A 12,778-nucleotide genomic window follows, 5' to 3' on the forward strand; every position below is an offset into this window, starting at 1 on the left:
TCTCCGCCTGAGGCTAATTTGCTATTGACTTGTTTTTGTGATGGAGGAAGAATATCGGCAACAGCAATCAGAGAATGAGCAGCAACGATTGCTTCAGTCAAATGCAAAGCAATTCAGTACTTCCGCTATGAGTAATGGAGGTCCGAACAACGCAACAGACAATGGGACTTTGTGCAGAGAGTCTTCCCCCGCCCAATCCACAATCTTCCACAGCCTACATTCCCCCAAGCCCTATCCCAAAAATTGCTGTCTCAGGTTCAAAAGATCCTCAACCGCCTGAGATGGCAGGTCCGGTCAAACTCTCTCCCAGAGAGGATGACGGCCCGAACCCGGATCCTCCGGACGACCCAGATGAGCCTTCTAAAAGTTCAATGGTCGGCTCAGCCAGGAGTTGATAAACCGATTGCAGCTCATCAATTGACGGGTATAACGGACAAGCAGGATGAAATTGCAGCAACTGCCACGACAGCCGCACCCCAAAATACCTTCATGAACAAGAGGCTCTGTGAAAGGTGGTTGGATAACTTGTTTATGGTGCTCTATGAGGTGAGCTTCAAGCGACAGAAATCAAGAGAGTATCAAATGCTCACATGATTTTTTTTTGTGCTTGAATAGGATCTGAGGGTTTATACGCTTTGGAGGGCCGAATTAGCGCACTTCAAGGCCCAGCACATGCTGTATAGGAAAACAGGGACGGAGTGGGAGATCTTCAGAGATCTTGTGTTCTGATTGCACCATAAGGAAGAGACAAAGGACACATTCCAGTGATGTTTGGAGGCAAAGTTCTTGGCCAAAGCTTGGATGAAACTTTTAGAGTTCTACACGGATGAAGGAGACATTCAACGGAGTTTGAATGCGGCTATCCGGCTGAGCATCTACCAGCATTGTTGGTACATGGAGATGTTGGTGAGCAGCTCTTATCTTTGCAATCAGTCTCTCCTTTTTTTCCTTCTCATTTTTCATGTTGTTCCTCTCAGTTCTGCACCCTTAGCACTCAGGTTTTTATTGGCTCTGTTTTTCCTAATGTTGATAGTGGTTGGAAAAATAAATAGACATTTTGGCTTGCGGGAATGACATCTTGCCATACTTATGAATTCACACTGGATGCATTTTGCTGCAATTTTCAGAACTTGATCAAGGTGAGCTTGAATGACTTTTCAGTATATCCAGGATGAGTTTCTATAGGCAAAATGAGGATGTCCTTGGGGGTGTGCACCCTGCAGCAGCGAAGCCGCCTTTGCCCCTAGTATACATATAATCTTTAAGCAACTCTACCCTCCTCTCTTCTAAATCTAGAATATTCTTCAGTATCCCAGGCTGTTAAAAAAAAGATAAAAAAAAATAGGGGGTTACTAAACGTACCCGGTGTAAGACTCAAAAGTGGTTGTGAAACCCTTTTGTTGAATGGAGAAGGGGATGATGGAGGTGCAAACTCTGCCCTTCTATACTATCAGATAACAAGACCCACCAAGCTAAGCTTGGCAAGTTTTAATCAAGTGATAGGTCTGGTCTAGTTCCAGATGAAGTTGTTTGATGACAGGTATGTGATGTTGAGGGGAGAATGGGATGAACACTGAAGTTCACAGACTAAACAGTCTTGTGACACTCAGGAGTGAGAAAAGGATATGATCTGATTCACTAAGGAAAAGAAGGAAACTTCTAGAGCAACTTAGTATAAGATATATACAAGTTGCTAGTGTTATGGTTGAAGCATACAGTGAAATGGATATAAGCATACTTCAACATGTGAGATTTGAGAGGATTTATGATGATGGAAAGGGTGAAAGTTGACTCAATGTTTCCGGTGGGGGTTGAACACAGGTCCTTGAGAGGGTGAGATAAAAATTTGAGAAGAGTGTCTGGACTGAGAAGCATCAGTCAGGAGTTGAACCAGGAACCAGGTAGCTTGTGACAGGTGTGTGATATGCAACCAGGAGATATGAGAGTATGAGAATATGAGAGTGAGCTCAGTGGTTATTGCAGATGAGAGGGATGATATGGTAATGTTATAAAGTGTAAGGGTGATGATAAAGGCTAATGGGTGATATCTGTATAACTGGTGGGTACTGAACTGAGGAAAAAACAACTGGGGGGGAAGAGAGCTCCTTATATAGACAAATGTGAGGGATTTTGGCTACAAGGGGGACCCTGGATGAGGGATTTTAGCTGGTGGGCTGCATACAAGTGGTGTCAGAAGATACTGTATACAGGCAAAAAGTGGGGTGAGAAATGAAAGATGATGTCATACTAATGCAAGGAGCACATAAACAAAGCGGGGACATGTCAAATACAGAAGAAATTGGGTTAGTCCCCTGCATATGCAGTGGAGATAAGAGGGATAGAAAAGAGTATGTAATTTTCTGGGGCTGAGTATGTGTATACCTGGGAAAGGTGACTTGAGGGTTGTGACAGGTTAATGACTGGGGCTGGCCGTGTCCATGAGGGTCCAAGAGGGTGTAACTTCCAATCTAGCGGGGTTCCAGTGATGCTTCCAGTGGTGACTAGGGGTAAAATTGGCCTTAGAATCCATTTCTGAGGTCCATTTGGTTTTATCTTGAGGCCTAGGGTGAGTAAATATATGTATGTCCAATCCTACCGCTACTGTTCCGCGTGGGGTTGGGCTGAGTATCCTCTACGGTACTCAGCCATTGTGAGTTTCTCTTTGCAATCTTGTGTTGTATAAGAATGCCTAGGTGACCCTGGAGTTGTCCTTACAACACCCCAAGCCGCCTGAGTATGGGAAAAGGTCCTCTTCTCATCTCCCTTCCTGTTTGCCATGCCCTTTTCCCCGTGATGCAGGGTTTGGCGCGACGGAAAGATGAGTTGGGGGAGTGGTCACTGCTCCTAGGAAGTGTGGCCTCTCCTCCCATGTGAGCACTAAGATGCGGGGGACTGAGCCCAACCCGTTACTCCAGGTGGCCTGGAGCCTGCTCAGACCCAACACTCCAGGAAACCTGTCTTAGTGGAGGCTACGTGCCTCTCCTTTCCCTCTCATAATGTAACGGAACCAGAATTCATTGCCCATTGTATCTCTTGCCTTAAAAGATTGCTTCAGTAATCCTCCCCCTCCGTTACTTGCTCTATTAGCTCGCCTAGATCGTGAGGGACTTCAACCCGTAGCTGGTAGCGGGCCCAATGGTTCTGTCTAATCCCCCTGGATAGTTTGTCTGCACGATTCTTGGCCAAAGTGACGCGCTTTGCGATGAGATTTATTTGATGCTCAATCAGCCTTGCTTGGATCTTTCTCCACTCGGCATTGACAAACCGATCTTTCAACTTCCACTTGGTGACAATGCTCTCCGTTGTGGTGTTATCCGTCCAGACAATGAATGTCTTCCCCCCCCTCGCCCCAAGCTTTATCAGCATCAGTAGTCCTAACCGCACTGCGATGGTCTCCAATCTTGAGATTCTTTCCTCTTGTTTTTTCTCCTTGTCAATGTTCTTGTCTAGTTCCGCCATCAATTGCAGGAGGAATTGAGCCCATCTTTTGCCAATGATCACTCCTATTCCAAATCCAGTTGATGCATCACCGACCCATCCTACTTCTGTCGGTTCCTGCCTTGCAATCAATCTTGATGGTTTGAAATTGGATAGTGTTGTTAGCCACATGTGCAAATGTTCCTCGGCATCTGGGGGTATTGGGCGGGCTGTTTCTCGATGCACCCAATCCTTTAGCCATCTATAAAGTCCGCACAAGTAGCACCTTAGCTGTGGTAAGATGTATGCAATGTGATTCAACCTGCCCGCTATTACTTCTACTTTGTTGTACGTGAAGACTGCACCTATTTTGAGGAAGTTTTGGATTTGGATGATCCTTTTATGCAGTTTTGCCTCCGGAAGCCGTACGGTCTTGTTGGTGCCGTTCCAAATGAATCCCACATACTTATGTTCTTCCAAAAAGGGTGAGTATTTTTCTTTGTTTGTCTTTACCCCCAACTTGTCTGATCTCTTTACTATGTTGGCCATTAGGGCCTCTGAATCCGGTTTTTTGACAAATAGATTGTCATTGAACCATTGAATAATATTCAGGACATCAAATTTGGACAGCATCAGTTCTTCCCATGTGTCTGCCGGTTGGCCAAAGGACCCGCAGCCCGCTACCCCGCCAAAAGTAAATCCATTGCCATTGATTACAGCCCCCAGAGGATTTGTCCTGAAGAAGCTGAACCATTCCCGTACCTGTTCATATGTGAACGGCCCAAACATCCTGCCAGCTTCTAGCTCCTTGCGGATGGATTCCTCAATCTTGGTTTTGCTAATAGTGCTGAGGTGTGATTTGGGGGTGTGAAGTAAGGTGTCTTGTCTGATAACCGGTGTTCTTGGATCCCTTGGTCCAAACTGTCCTGGAACCCATCTAACACATCTTGGAATCTTGGAAGGAGGTCTGCGCGCCATAGCGCCGCTTCCCATGCATCAATATTCATCTCGCAGGAGATGCCTGTTGGCAATCTGGCTTCACTAGGTTGATGGCATTGTTCTGCCGTTTGCTGGTGACCTAAACGTGTAACTTGTCCGTTCCGTACACCCCCTGTCCTGTAGCTGTTACTCTCATGACTCTCCTCACTGCACACAAATTATACCCAATTGGGTGCCGGTAAGTTAGATTGTATCCATTTATCTTGTGAATATAGATGGAAAACAAGCAATGACAAGACAGCTGCAACGGCTCTGGTGTCGGGCCTGCAAAGAAACAGACTGTTTGGATTAAAACAAGGAAAAACCGCTAACTAATAACCCTTCCCTTTCCCAAAACCACCTCCTCCACCACCACTGTTTCCCTCGCCGCTGTTTCCCGAGCCTCCCCCGTCGCGGTCGTAGCTTGGCCCCCACTTGCTTCCCTTGAAGCCGCCGTCCTTGCTGCCAGTTCCCTTCTGGTTGCTAGGGCCTCGCGGGGTTTCCGGTCCGGGTTTCTTGGTGGGGTTGATTGCCTTACCCGGTTGTTGTAGGTGGAGAGGTGTCCTGTTCACCTGCTCATCCAAGTTATCGGCTCCAACCGACCTTTTCGGTCTCCTTGCCAGTACGCCCCGAGCCCGTAGGTCCCATCAGCCTCGATTCCCAACTCGATTGGCATCCCCAGATCGGCATCCGAGATCAGCGGCACCTCCCTCTCCTTCTCAATGTTCCGCAGGAATCGGTAGTCAGTATACCGGACTGAGTCTGTGGAGATGTGCAGAAGCTTGGCTGGGAACGGCGGCGGAGGAAAAGGGTTTTGGTACCGGTGTCGGATCAATAGCGGGCAGGCTGCCCTGTGATTGCCAAAAAAAGAAGGTTAAGAAGCTCTCACAGGCGCGAATCTGGAGAGATAAGCATCAACTTGACATACGTTTTCTTAGACATCTGGCTCCTTCCGGTGGGTTTTTCGGTGCTGGAGGGGTATCCGGACTGGCTGACTCGATTTATATATTTATGTAAACATGTAAAACACCCGAACTGGGAGCCCCGAAGGCTCCCCGCGTCCAGCGCGCCGTAGCGAGGGGCTTGCTTCCCGCAGCAGAGGGTCATGTTGTACTTCGGCACCAGGGGGGTTCACATTTGAGATAATGTTTTCACTTACGAGTCCCTCCAGCCGGACTTCCCGTGAACTTTGAATAAATCTGGAGTATCGGATTTCGCAGGGAAATCTGAAATATGGAGCTCTGGATCACTTTGGGGAGCTTCAGGGAGTCAGGACCTAGATTTCCATGTGAAATCTGAAATCTGTCAGCTCAGATCTGACTTTCCAGATTGACAGGAAGTCCTCCAATTGGTCAATGATTCGCAAATTTCCACTGATTTGGCTGACAAATCCCAAAAGAGGGTCCCAGTGGACATTGAAAGCTGGCTGTCTGCACAACATCAAAAAAATTTTGGGAGTTGTTTTTACAAGCCTGTATATGTATTGTCACAAGACCTGATCCATCTGAAACTTATTTCCCTCCCTTGATCCCCCACACTGCAGCTAAAAGCATTTTGAAAAGACCAAGATACTCCTTTTTTACTTTGTCTGAATTTGGTTTTTGAAAGCGTATTATACGGGGGGGTTGAATTTTACAACCCTTTTTTTGCAAGGCTTATGCCTTGTAAAGCTGATCCCTTGTAAAATTACATTCCATTGCGGGTTTATTGTACTTTTACAAGGGTTCTTCAAATTTTGCCTACTTTGTAAAACAACCATTGTAAAACATACCTTGTAAATTTTTGGCTTGTGGGACTGAAATATAATTTCACAAGTGATTTTCTCACGAGGATTTGCCTTGCAAAAAAAAACCCATGCAAAAAGGTACGTGAGGCACAATAATCTCAAATTTCTGAGGTTTAATTTACATGGGATCCTTTTTTGCATTCACAAGGGTTGTAAAATTCACATCTGGTGGACAAAAATGAGAATTTTACGAGGCAAACAACTATTTACACAGGATACTTGCCACCCCCAAAAAGACAAAAAAAAAGAAAGTTTAGATGGCCTGCCTCATGAAAAACAGTGTGTCTTGAGACTCACCACACATATTCAGCATTGGGAACCCTGGGAAACCTTGTGGGTGCTTGATTGAGTGGCCAAGCATTTGGGCTCAATGGTCTTCTGTGTTGGGTCGCTGGTTTCCTTGACTTTGTTCGTCTTTTGCTCTTTGATTTTTGGCTTGATAGTCCTCTTGCTTGCGTGCTTGCTTTCCTTTGCTTGGACATTTCTTCTCTTCAATGTTTGAATATGTGATTGTCAGTTGCGGATTGTTAGTCTTGTGATGCTCGCTGGTTTCAAGAGCAGGGAAAGTACAAGCAAACTTATTTCTCATACCATTGCAGCAAGTCAGAGGCCTTTTTATGTTGGAGGAGAACAATAGGATGTTCGGCAGGTCGCTAGTGAGAGAGATACAAAAGAGAAGTGATGAGTCCCATCTAATGGGACTCTTGCGATACAAGAAGACCGAGTCTGAAGAGAAATCTAACGGGCAAGCTTCTGCAAGGCAGGTCGTAGTAGGTTCTACAAGAGGGCCGCTCTCAGCCTATATATATATAGGCTGAGAGCGGTGGTTAAGAGAATGAAATATGTACAAGGCGAAGAGCAGCACCCAAACAGGAGAGGACCAAGAGCGGTCAACAGACAAGGAACAGACAAGGAACAGGTGGCAGGAGCCATTTAGCCAGAAAGGAGATCCGAGGCGGCTTCCATAGCCGGGAGATGGGAGTCTTTGCAGTCTTCAAGACTTTCATTTTGATCCTCAACTCGCCCAATGTATCCAAGTCTCCTCGCTTACAAACGGGGGTCATCTCTGATCATGAACCGCTGTCCCAACACTTTGCTCAACTGACAATGAGAACATAGAACATCCGCTGGATGTTCTCATCATCAGTTGATTATCTCCAAAAAAAATACACACATTTTTCCTTTCTTTTGAGTATGTCACTGAGATACTCGAAACACGCAGTGGCCTGTACAAGGAGATTCAAGAATTCAAGGAAGATGCCGAGAAGGTTGCAGTGAAGATTGCTGATGATAGGCTTTGTGAACGAATCAAGAAGTTTGTTGAAGCGCCTCGAGAGATCCAGGAACTTTGCGAAGAGGATGCCAGTCAGTAGCCAATCTTCCGCGCGCTGATCATCTTGCTTGTACTCACTTCTCCCATCTTTGCTGTCCTTAGAAAGTGAAAATGTCAATCTGATGGCGGTCATCTTGAGATCCCCCGAGGGCCCTAAGCTCGACAAGGCAGCCTACCAACGTATCCAACAAGCCTCTCAAGCCTATGAACAATACAAGACCTACCGTGACAGACTGGATGACCCAGCGTTGGATGAAGGTCCTGATAATGATTGTCAGGCGCGGTGATGCCAAGAGTAAGTGAACTCTTCTAGCTACACCGGTGACTGCGCCGCAGTGCGGTGGTAAGCGCGATAAAAGTGCGGTAGAAAGGTAAAAAAAAATAACTTAAAGTTATTTTTAGGAGAAAAAACCCAAAAGGGTTGTAACGGAGGGGCCAGGAGCGCCTGGGGTATTTAAGTGCCCTCCGGTGATCTTACAGGGCCCGCGCAATAGATGCGCAGGGGTGGTTAGGAGACCTGTGACTTCTGGGGCCCGACTAAGGGTGTTTTTCAAATGAATAATCGTTCCCAGGCTAGGGGATAGAGATCCCGATAAAGAAATGAAAACGGCGGACTTACTCGTGAAGAGGGTCCGCAGAAAAGGACGGCAAACGACTCAACAAACCGAGATCGTGACAATACAGGCGAGCGACCGGTCGGATAGACGGGGCGGGGCTGGTACGGCGACGAGGTGGTTGGTATGAATCTGGGGAGGCCCCTTCTCGCTCAGAAGCCTCCCTTTATATATCCTTGCGGCGACCGGTAGGGTCGCTGGTCTATTTTCAAATTCATCGCGGCTTCTCAGCCGCGGGAAGAACTAGTTAGAACAGGAGTAGTAGAGCGTTCTATTGCTCGCATAGCTCCTGTTCTCTTTACTCAACAGCAGGTGTTACTCTTCCTCGGTCCGAGGAAGAGTTCCACTCTTGATGACGCTTTCTTGGTAGTTCATCTTCGGCCGGGGGGGACGCAGCAGTTTACTGCTTCGCTACTCTCCTCCGGCCGTTTCCTGTAGGATGTTCTACGGGTTTTTTGTTAGTTCAACAATAGCAAACCTGTTCTCTTGGCCTGAGAACAGGTTGTTGGATCATGGCTACTATTCTTTCTCTGGCCGATACCTGCGGCCGGAGTTTGTACGCTCTCTCCTTGATTCTATCAATCGATCAAGGGGAGGCTTTTTTGCATATTCATATTCTTATTTGCGGCGCTCTGCGCCGCACTCAATGCTCCGAAAGTCGTAGTCGCTGAAGCTGTGTGGGTTTCGTGACTACTTGGCGCTCTGCGCCGCTAATAGTATGCATAGCATGTAGAGTAGTTAGCTGGGATCTAACGTAGTCTAGTAGCCCGGCTGACAATGATGATGCCTGGCTGTTTGAAGATCTGAATGTCTACATGAAGCTGCTCAGAAGGTGTAGAGATAAAGAACAGCTGGTTGAGCTGATCTTTGAGGTCAGTCTCCTCTAATTTGGTCGAGCTGATCTTTGAGGTCAGTCTCCTCTAATTGGCCTCCTCGGCTGCTCCGACCTGTCAGCGGTTTTTGTGCGGTGACGAGTGAGGGTTTGGCGAGCTCGGGGGTAGAAGGAGTGGCCTCGGGATGGTCCAGCCACACCAGTGTTTGTCCGCCGGCCTACACAAATACATAGCCAAGAAAAAATCAGAACACAACAACAAGGTATCAGGCCCAATATCAGAGGGGGCGTAGGTACCTGGAGCCAAGAGACTGACCTCGGTCACCTGACACTGTCAACGTAGACTTGGACCTGTTTGAGAGCAGTGGTTTCGGAGGTGGACGAGTCTCTTTGTTTCCGGTAGCGGCAAAGAAATTTTTTAGCCATTGATTGGCTCGTTATTGGGGTGTATGGGAGAGGGATGGGATAAATCCTCAAGGTCATGGCTTCTGGCTGACGTGTTCAATGTAATCTCACCAGCTCACAGAGATCGGCTAAAGCAGAATGTGCTGAGAGAAAATTAGCAGATGGAGGGAACGGTGAGGGGGGCGGGACTCCAAACAACAAACTTACAAATAGGGGGGCCTACAGAACCGAGGCGTTGAGGCATGTAAAATTGTTGTTTGACCTTGCGGTGATGAATTTTTCCAGTGGAATCAAACAAGCCTTGTATTCTGTACCGCGTAAAAATACAGTTTCAAGTTCAAATATTGAAAATACATAGGTGTTATTACAAAGTTTGTAAAACATACTTTGTAATAATATGCAATACCCCTGTACACAGTATTTTTCCACCGCATGTTTCACAATGAATTATTTACATGGGCTAAGAAAAGTCCGAATCCCTTGGAAAAATATGTTTTGTCCTGTGCATGTAATAAAATTACAAAGGACCACTTTTACAAGGGTTATGCCTTGTAAAATAAGTCTTGTAAAACTCACGCACCCGGTATTTATGGTGTTCAAAGTTGGTTTGCATAATTTTATCTAAGTTTATTAAAACCACAGATTCACCAAAAAAAAAATTCAAGGGTTTCCCCTGTAGATTAACAAAATAAACAGAAATACAATAATTCCACAGCCAGGTTAATAATACAATGGACAGATCCTAAATAAAGTAATAGATATATACTAATGTACAAGATAAGCAGCAGGTTTAACGAACTCCCAACCTGTGACATGCCACAGGTGAAAAGAGACCGGCGTTAACCCGCTCAGCCTGGCGCAAGTGCGTGGGGCAAAAGTCGGGTCTGTGAGGACTCCAACCCGCGCAAGTGCAACGGGGGGAGCCCAGAGAAAACACCCAACGAGACATCAGCTACTCTTATAAACCCTTCAGGTAATTCTCCTTGGCCAATGCCTCATCCTACCCACCGCCACACCCCCTTCCGATGTTTCATACGCTCCGCAAGTGGCGCGACCTTTCCATGACAACACACGACGAGCCATCACTTTGCCAAGCCAGACGCGCTCATACACCACAACAATACAGGCAACGCGTTTTCCCACGACCAGGCATGTCCCTCCCATCCGATCATGTAGTAACCCTGACCCAGGATTTTCATTCATCAAACACGCCAAACCCTGTACATCCACATCCATCAATCCAAACTCATAGCGGCCTCACAACGAGGCGTAATGTAAAATGACCAAATATTTGGCTTAGAGTTTCTGTTCTACACCGCTCACTTCAATCCGCAAAGCTACAGAATACGTACCACCACCCTCTCCTGGAATCTTCATACCGTCGGCTTTGTTCAACCAACTTGCAGACCAAAATAATAGCAGTTTCCGACCAACTATATCCCCAAACACCACATTGCCCTGACATCTCTCAAGCGACCGGGCCAGTTGGCGGCTCAACACTAGGATTACTCGTTGGACCGCAGCAACAACAACCCTCAGATGTTGCAGTACTCAGTCTGTACAGTAACAAATACCCAGCCCAGGCAAAACTCAACCGACCAGGGCTGCTAAGCGTCAATAAACCAATCAAGCTCGACCGCATAAGTGATCGATACGCCTGAAATCATTAACAATAGCTTCCCATCACTAATATAAATACCTCGAGATTTTCCCCACCGAGTCTCCCATCCCCACCATCCCATTTCACTCATCACCAAGCACCCTTCAAATTCACTCTATCGCAACATTTTTCTTGCACTTTAACTCACACAATCACAGCCCCCCTTTCATCAACCGCTTTGATCTTGACGATCAGCTCCCTGATTTTACTCACCCCGACTTCACCTCCTGACCACTCAAACCCTGGCCGGCATTCGAGCACCAAACCACCCGGTTCATTTGGTCAGCTTGTTCAAACCTTTGAATCATGTAAGCTCTATGTTCTATGGACTGTCGTTTACACACCATTGACACAAATACCCAGTCCGTCCCTGAAGCCGTACGCGCCAACCAGTACGGAAACGTTAATACCAAAAGCTTTTTTTCATGTTCCGGAGTTGATAACTCGAACCCTCAAGACTTTGAAGTAAATTTGACGACCAATACCGCTCTCACTAACGTCCTTGAGCCCGCTACAATTTATCAGCTCGCCGGTAAACTGATTGCTCCAAATGATGGAACCACACCCACGGTTACTTACAACCAAGCTTCTACAACCCGGATTTGCTCCACCTCGGACTGTAGCGTTGACATGACAAACAAAGCGAACATCGTTGGACTTGGTATGGTCACACACCGTAGTGAAGTGGCATCCAATAACCCTGACCAACCGACACATCTGGAAGTCACCGTCTTACATCACGACTGGTCTTCAAAGGTAAGCAGCCTACAACATTTCCGCACCCACGATTCTAACTTCGACTTTGCACTACCGCAGGAGAGATGTCACAAATCCTTTTCGGTCAAGTACATAATACCAACTTCTAAGAACTATATCAAGACGCATGTGCTGTATGTCGTCGGACGGGAGGTGGAGATCAGTGGCTCTTTGGTCGGGTTTGAAATGGAAACACATATGGCCGTAGTTCAGGTATGATAGCCCTACCCTATTTCAGCTTGCACCACACTTTTTAAAAGTAGTTGTCCCACAGGTCATTGACGTCAGCGTCACAAGCGGTCATCACATCGGAAAACAAAATCCCGTTGCTTCCACCAGCATCGTCAAATCGGCAGGAGACGGGCGTACCATGTAAGCCCTCCTCCTAACCTCGCCAATCCCGACACCGACCGTTCCTTTTCAGTGTGAAATTTTCCCCAAACAAAACTTCAGGAAGCCCAGCCAATCCCAAGATTCCGAAGGTCAAGGAAAACTTCTCCTAGCCTTCCCCATCATCCAGCAAAGCGAATGGGAAGCGCAAGGCCAATGAGCCAAAGCTCCAAGAAACAGACGAAGAGACTGACTCCGAAAGCGATCAAAGTCAATCAGACCAGTCGCCTGACGAAGCGCCCCCACCCGCCAAGAAGGGTCAAGGTCGCCCTAGGAAAGCGATCATCAAAGATGCCGCACGCAGACTCAAAGACATGTGATCCTGAGCTGTTAACCCCACTCCACCTGTCAATAAATTTTCACCCAACATTGAAAGTTCCTACAGAAGATGCTCAATCCGCCAGGCGCGGGTCGACTTACTTTGGAAAAGAGGTGCTAACAACTCCTCGACCCCCAAGCTCCTATTCTTCCGCTCTTCTTACAAGATCATCTCCATTTCCATTTTTCACCCCGCGCCGCAAGACTTATTGTGTGATCATTCGCTTACATGGAACCGTTTCCCTTGTGTTATATTTGTAAATATTTGTAAATAACTTGTGATCAACAC

The 12,778-nt window shown here is 46.9% G+C and overlaps 1 protein-coding gene across 1 annotated transcript; it reads left to right on the plus strand.

The window, feature by feature from the left end:
- Nucleotides 1–7,156: 7,156 nt before the first annotated feature.
- Nucleotides 7,157–12,491, plus strand: PtA15_14A96 (uncharacterized protein; the record flags this gene model as incomplete). The annotated part of the gene is made up of 5 exons (XM_053163269.1): nucleotides 7,157–7,263; nucleotides 7,404–7,546; nucleotides 7,617–7,772; nucleotides 12,042–12,153; nucleotides 12,302–12,491. The coding sequence occupies 5 exons, from the start codon at nucleotides 7,157–7,159 to the stop codon at nucleotides 12,489–12,491; spliced, it is 708 nt and encodes a 235-aa protein (XP_053026770.1).
- Nucleotides 12,492–12,778: the final 287 nt, after the last annotated feature.

This window comes from Puccinia triticina, chromosome 14A, assembly GCF_026914185.1.
Source record: "Puccinia triticina chromosome 14A, complete sequence".
NCBI lineage: Eukaryota > Fungi > Basidiomycota > Pucciniomycetes > Pucciniales > Pucciniaceae > Puccinia > Puccinia triticina.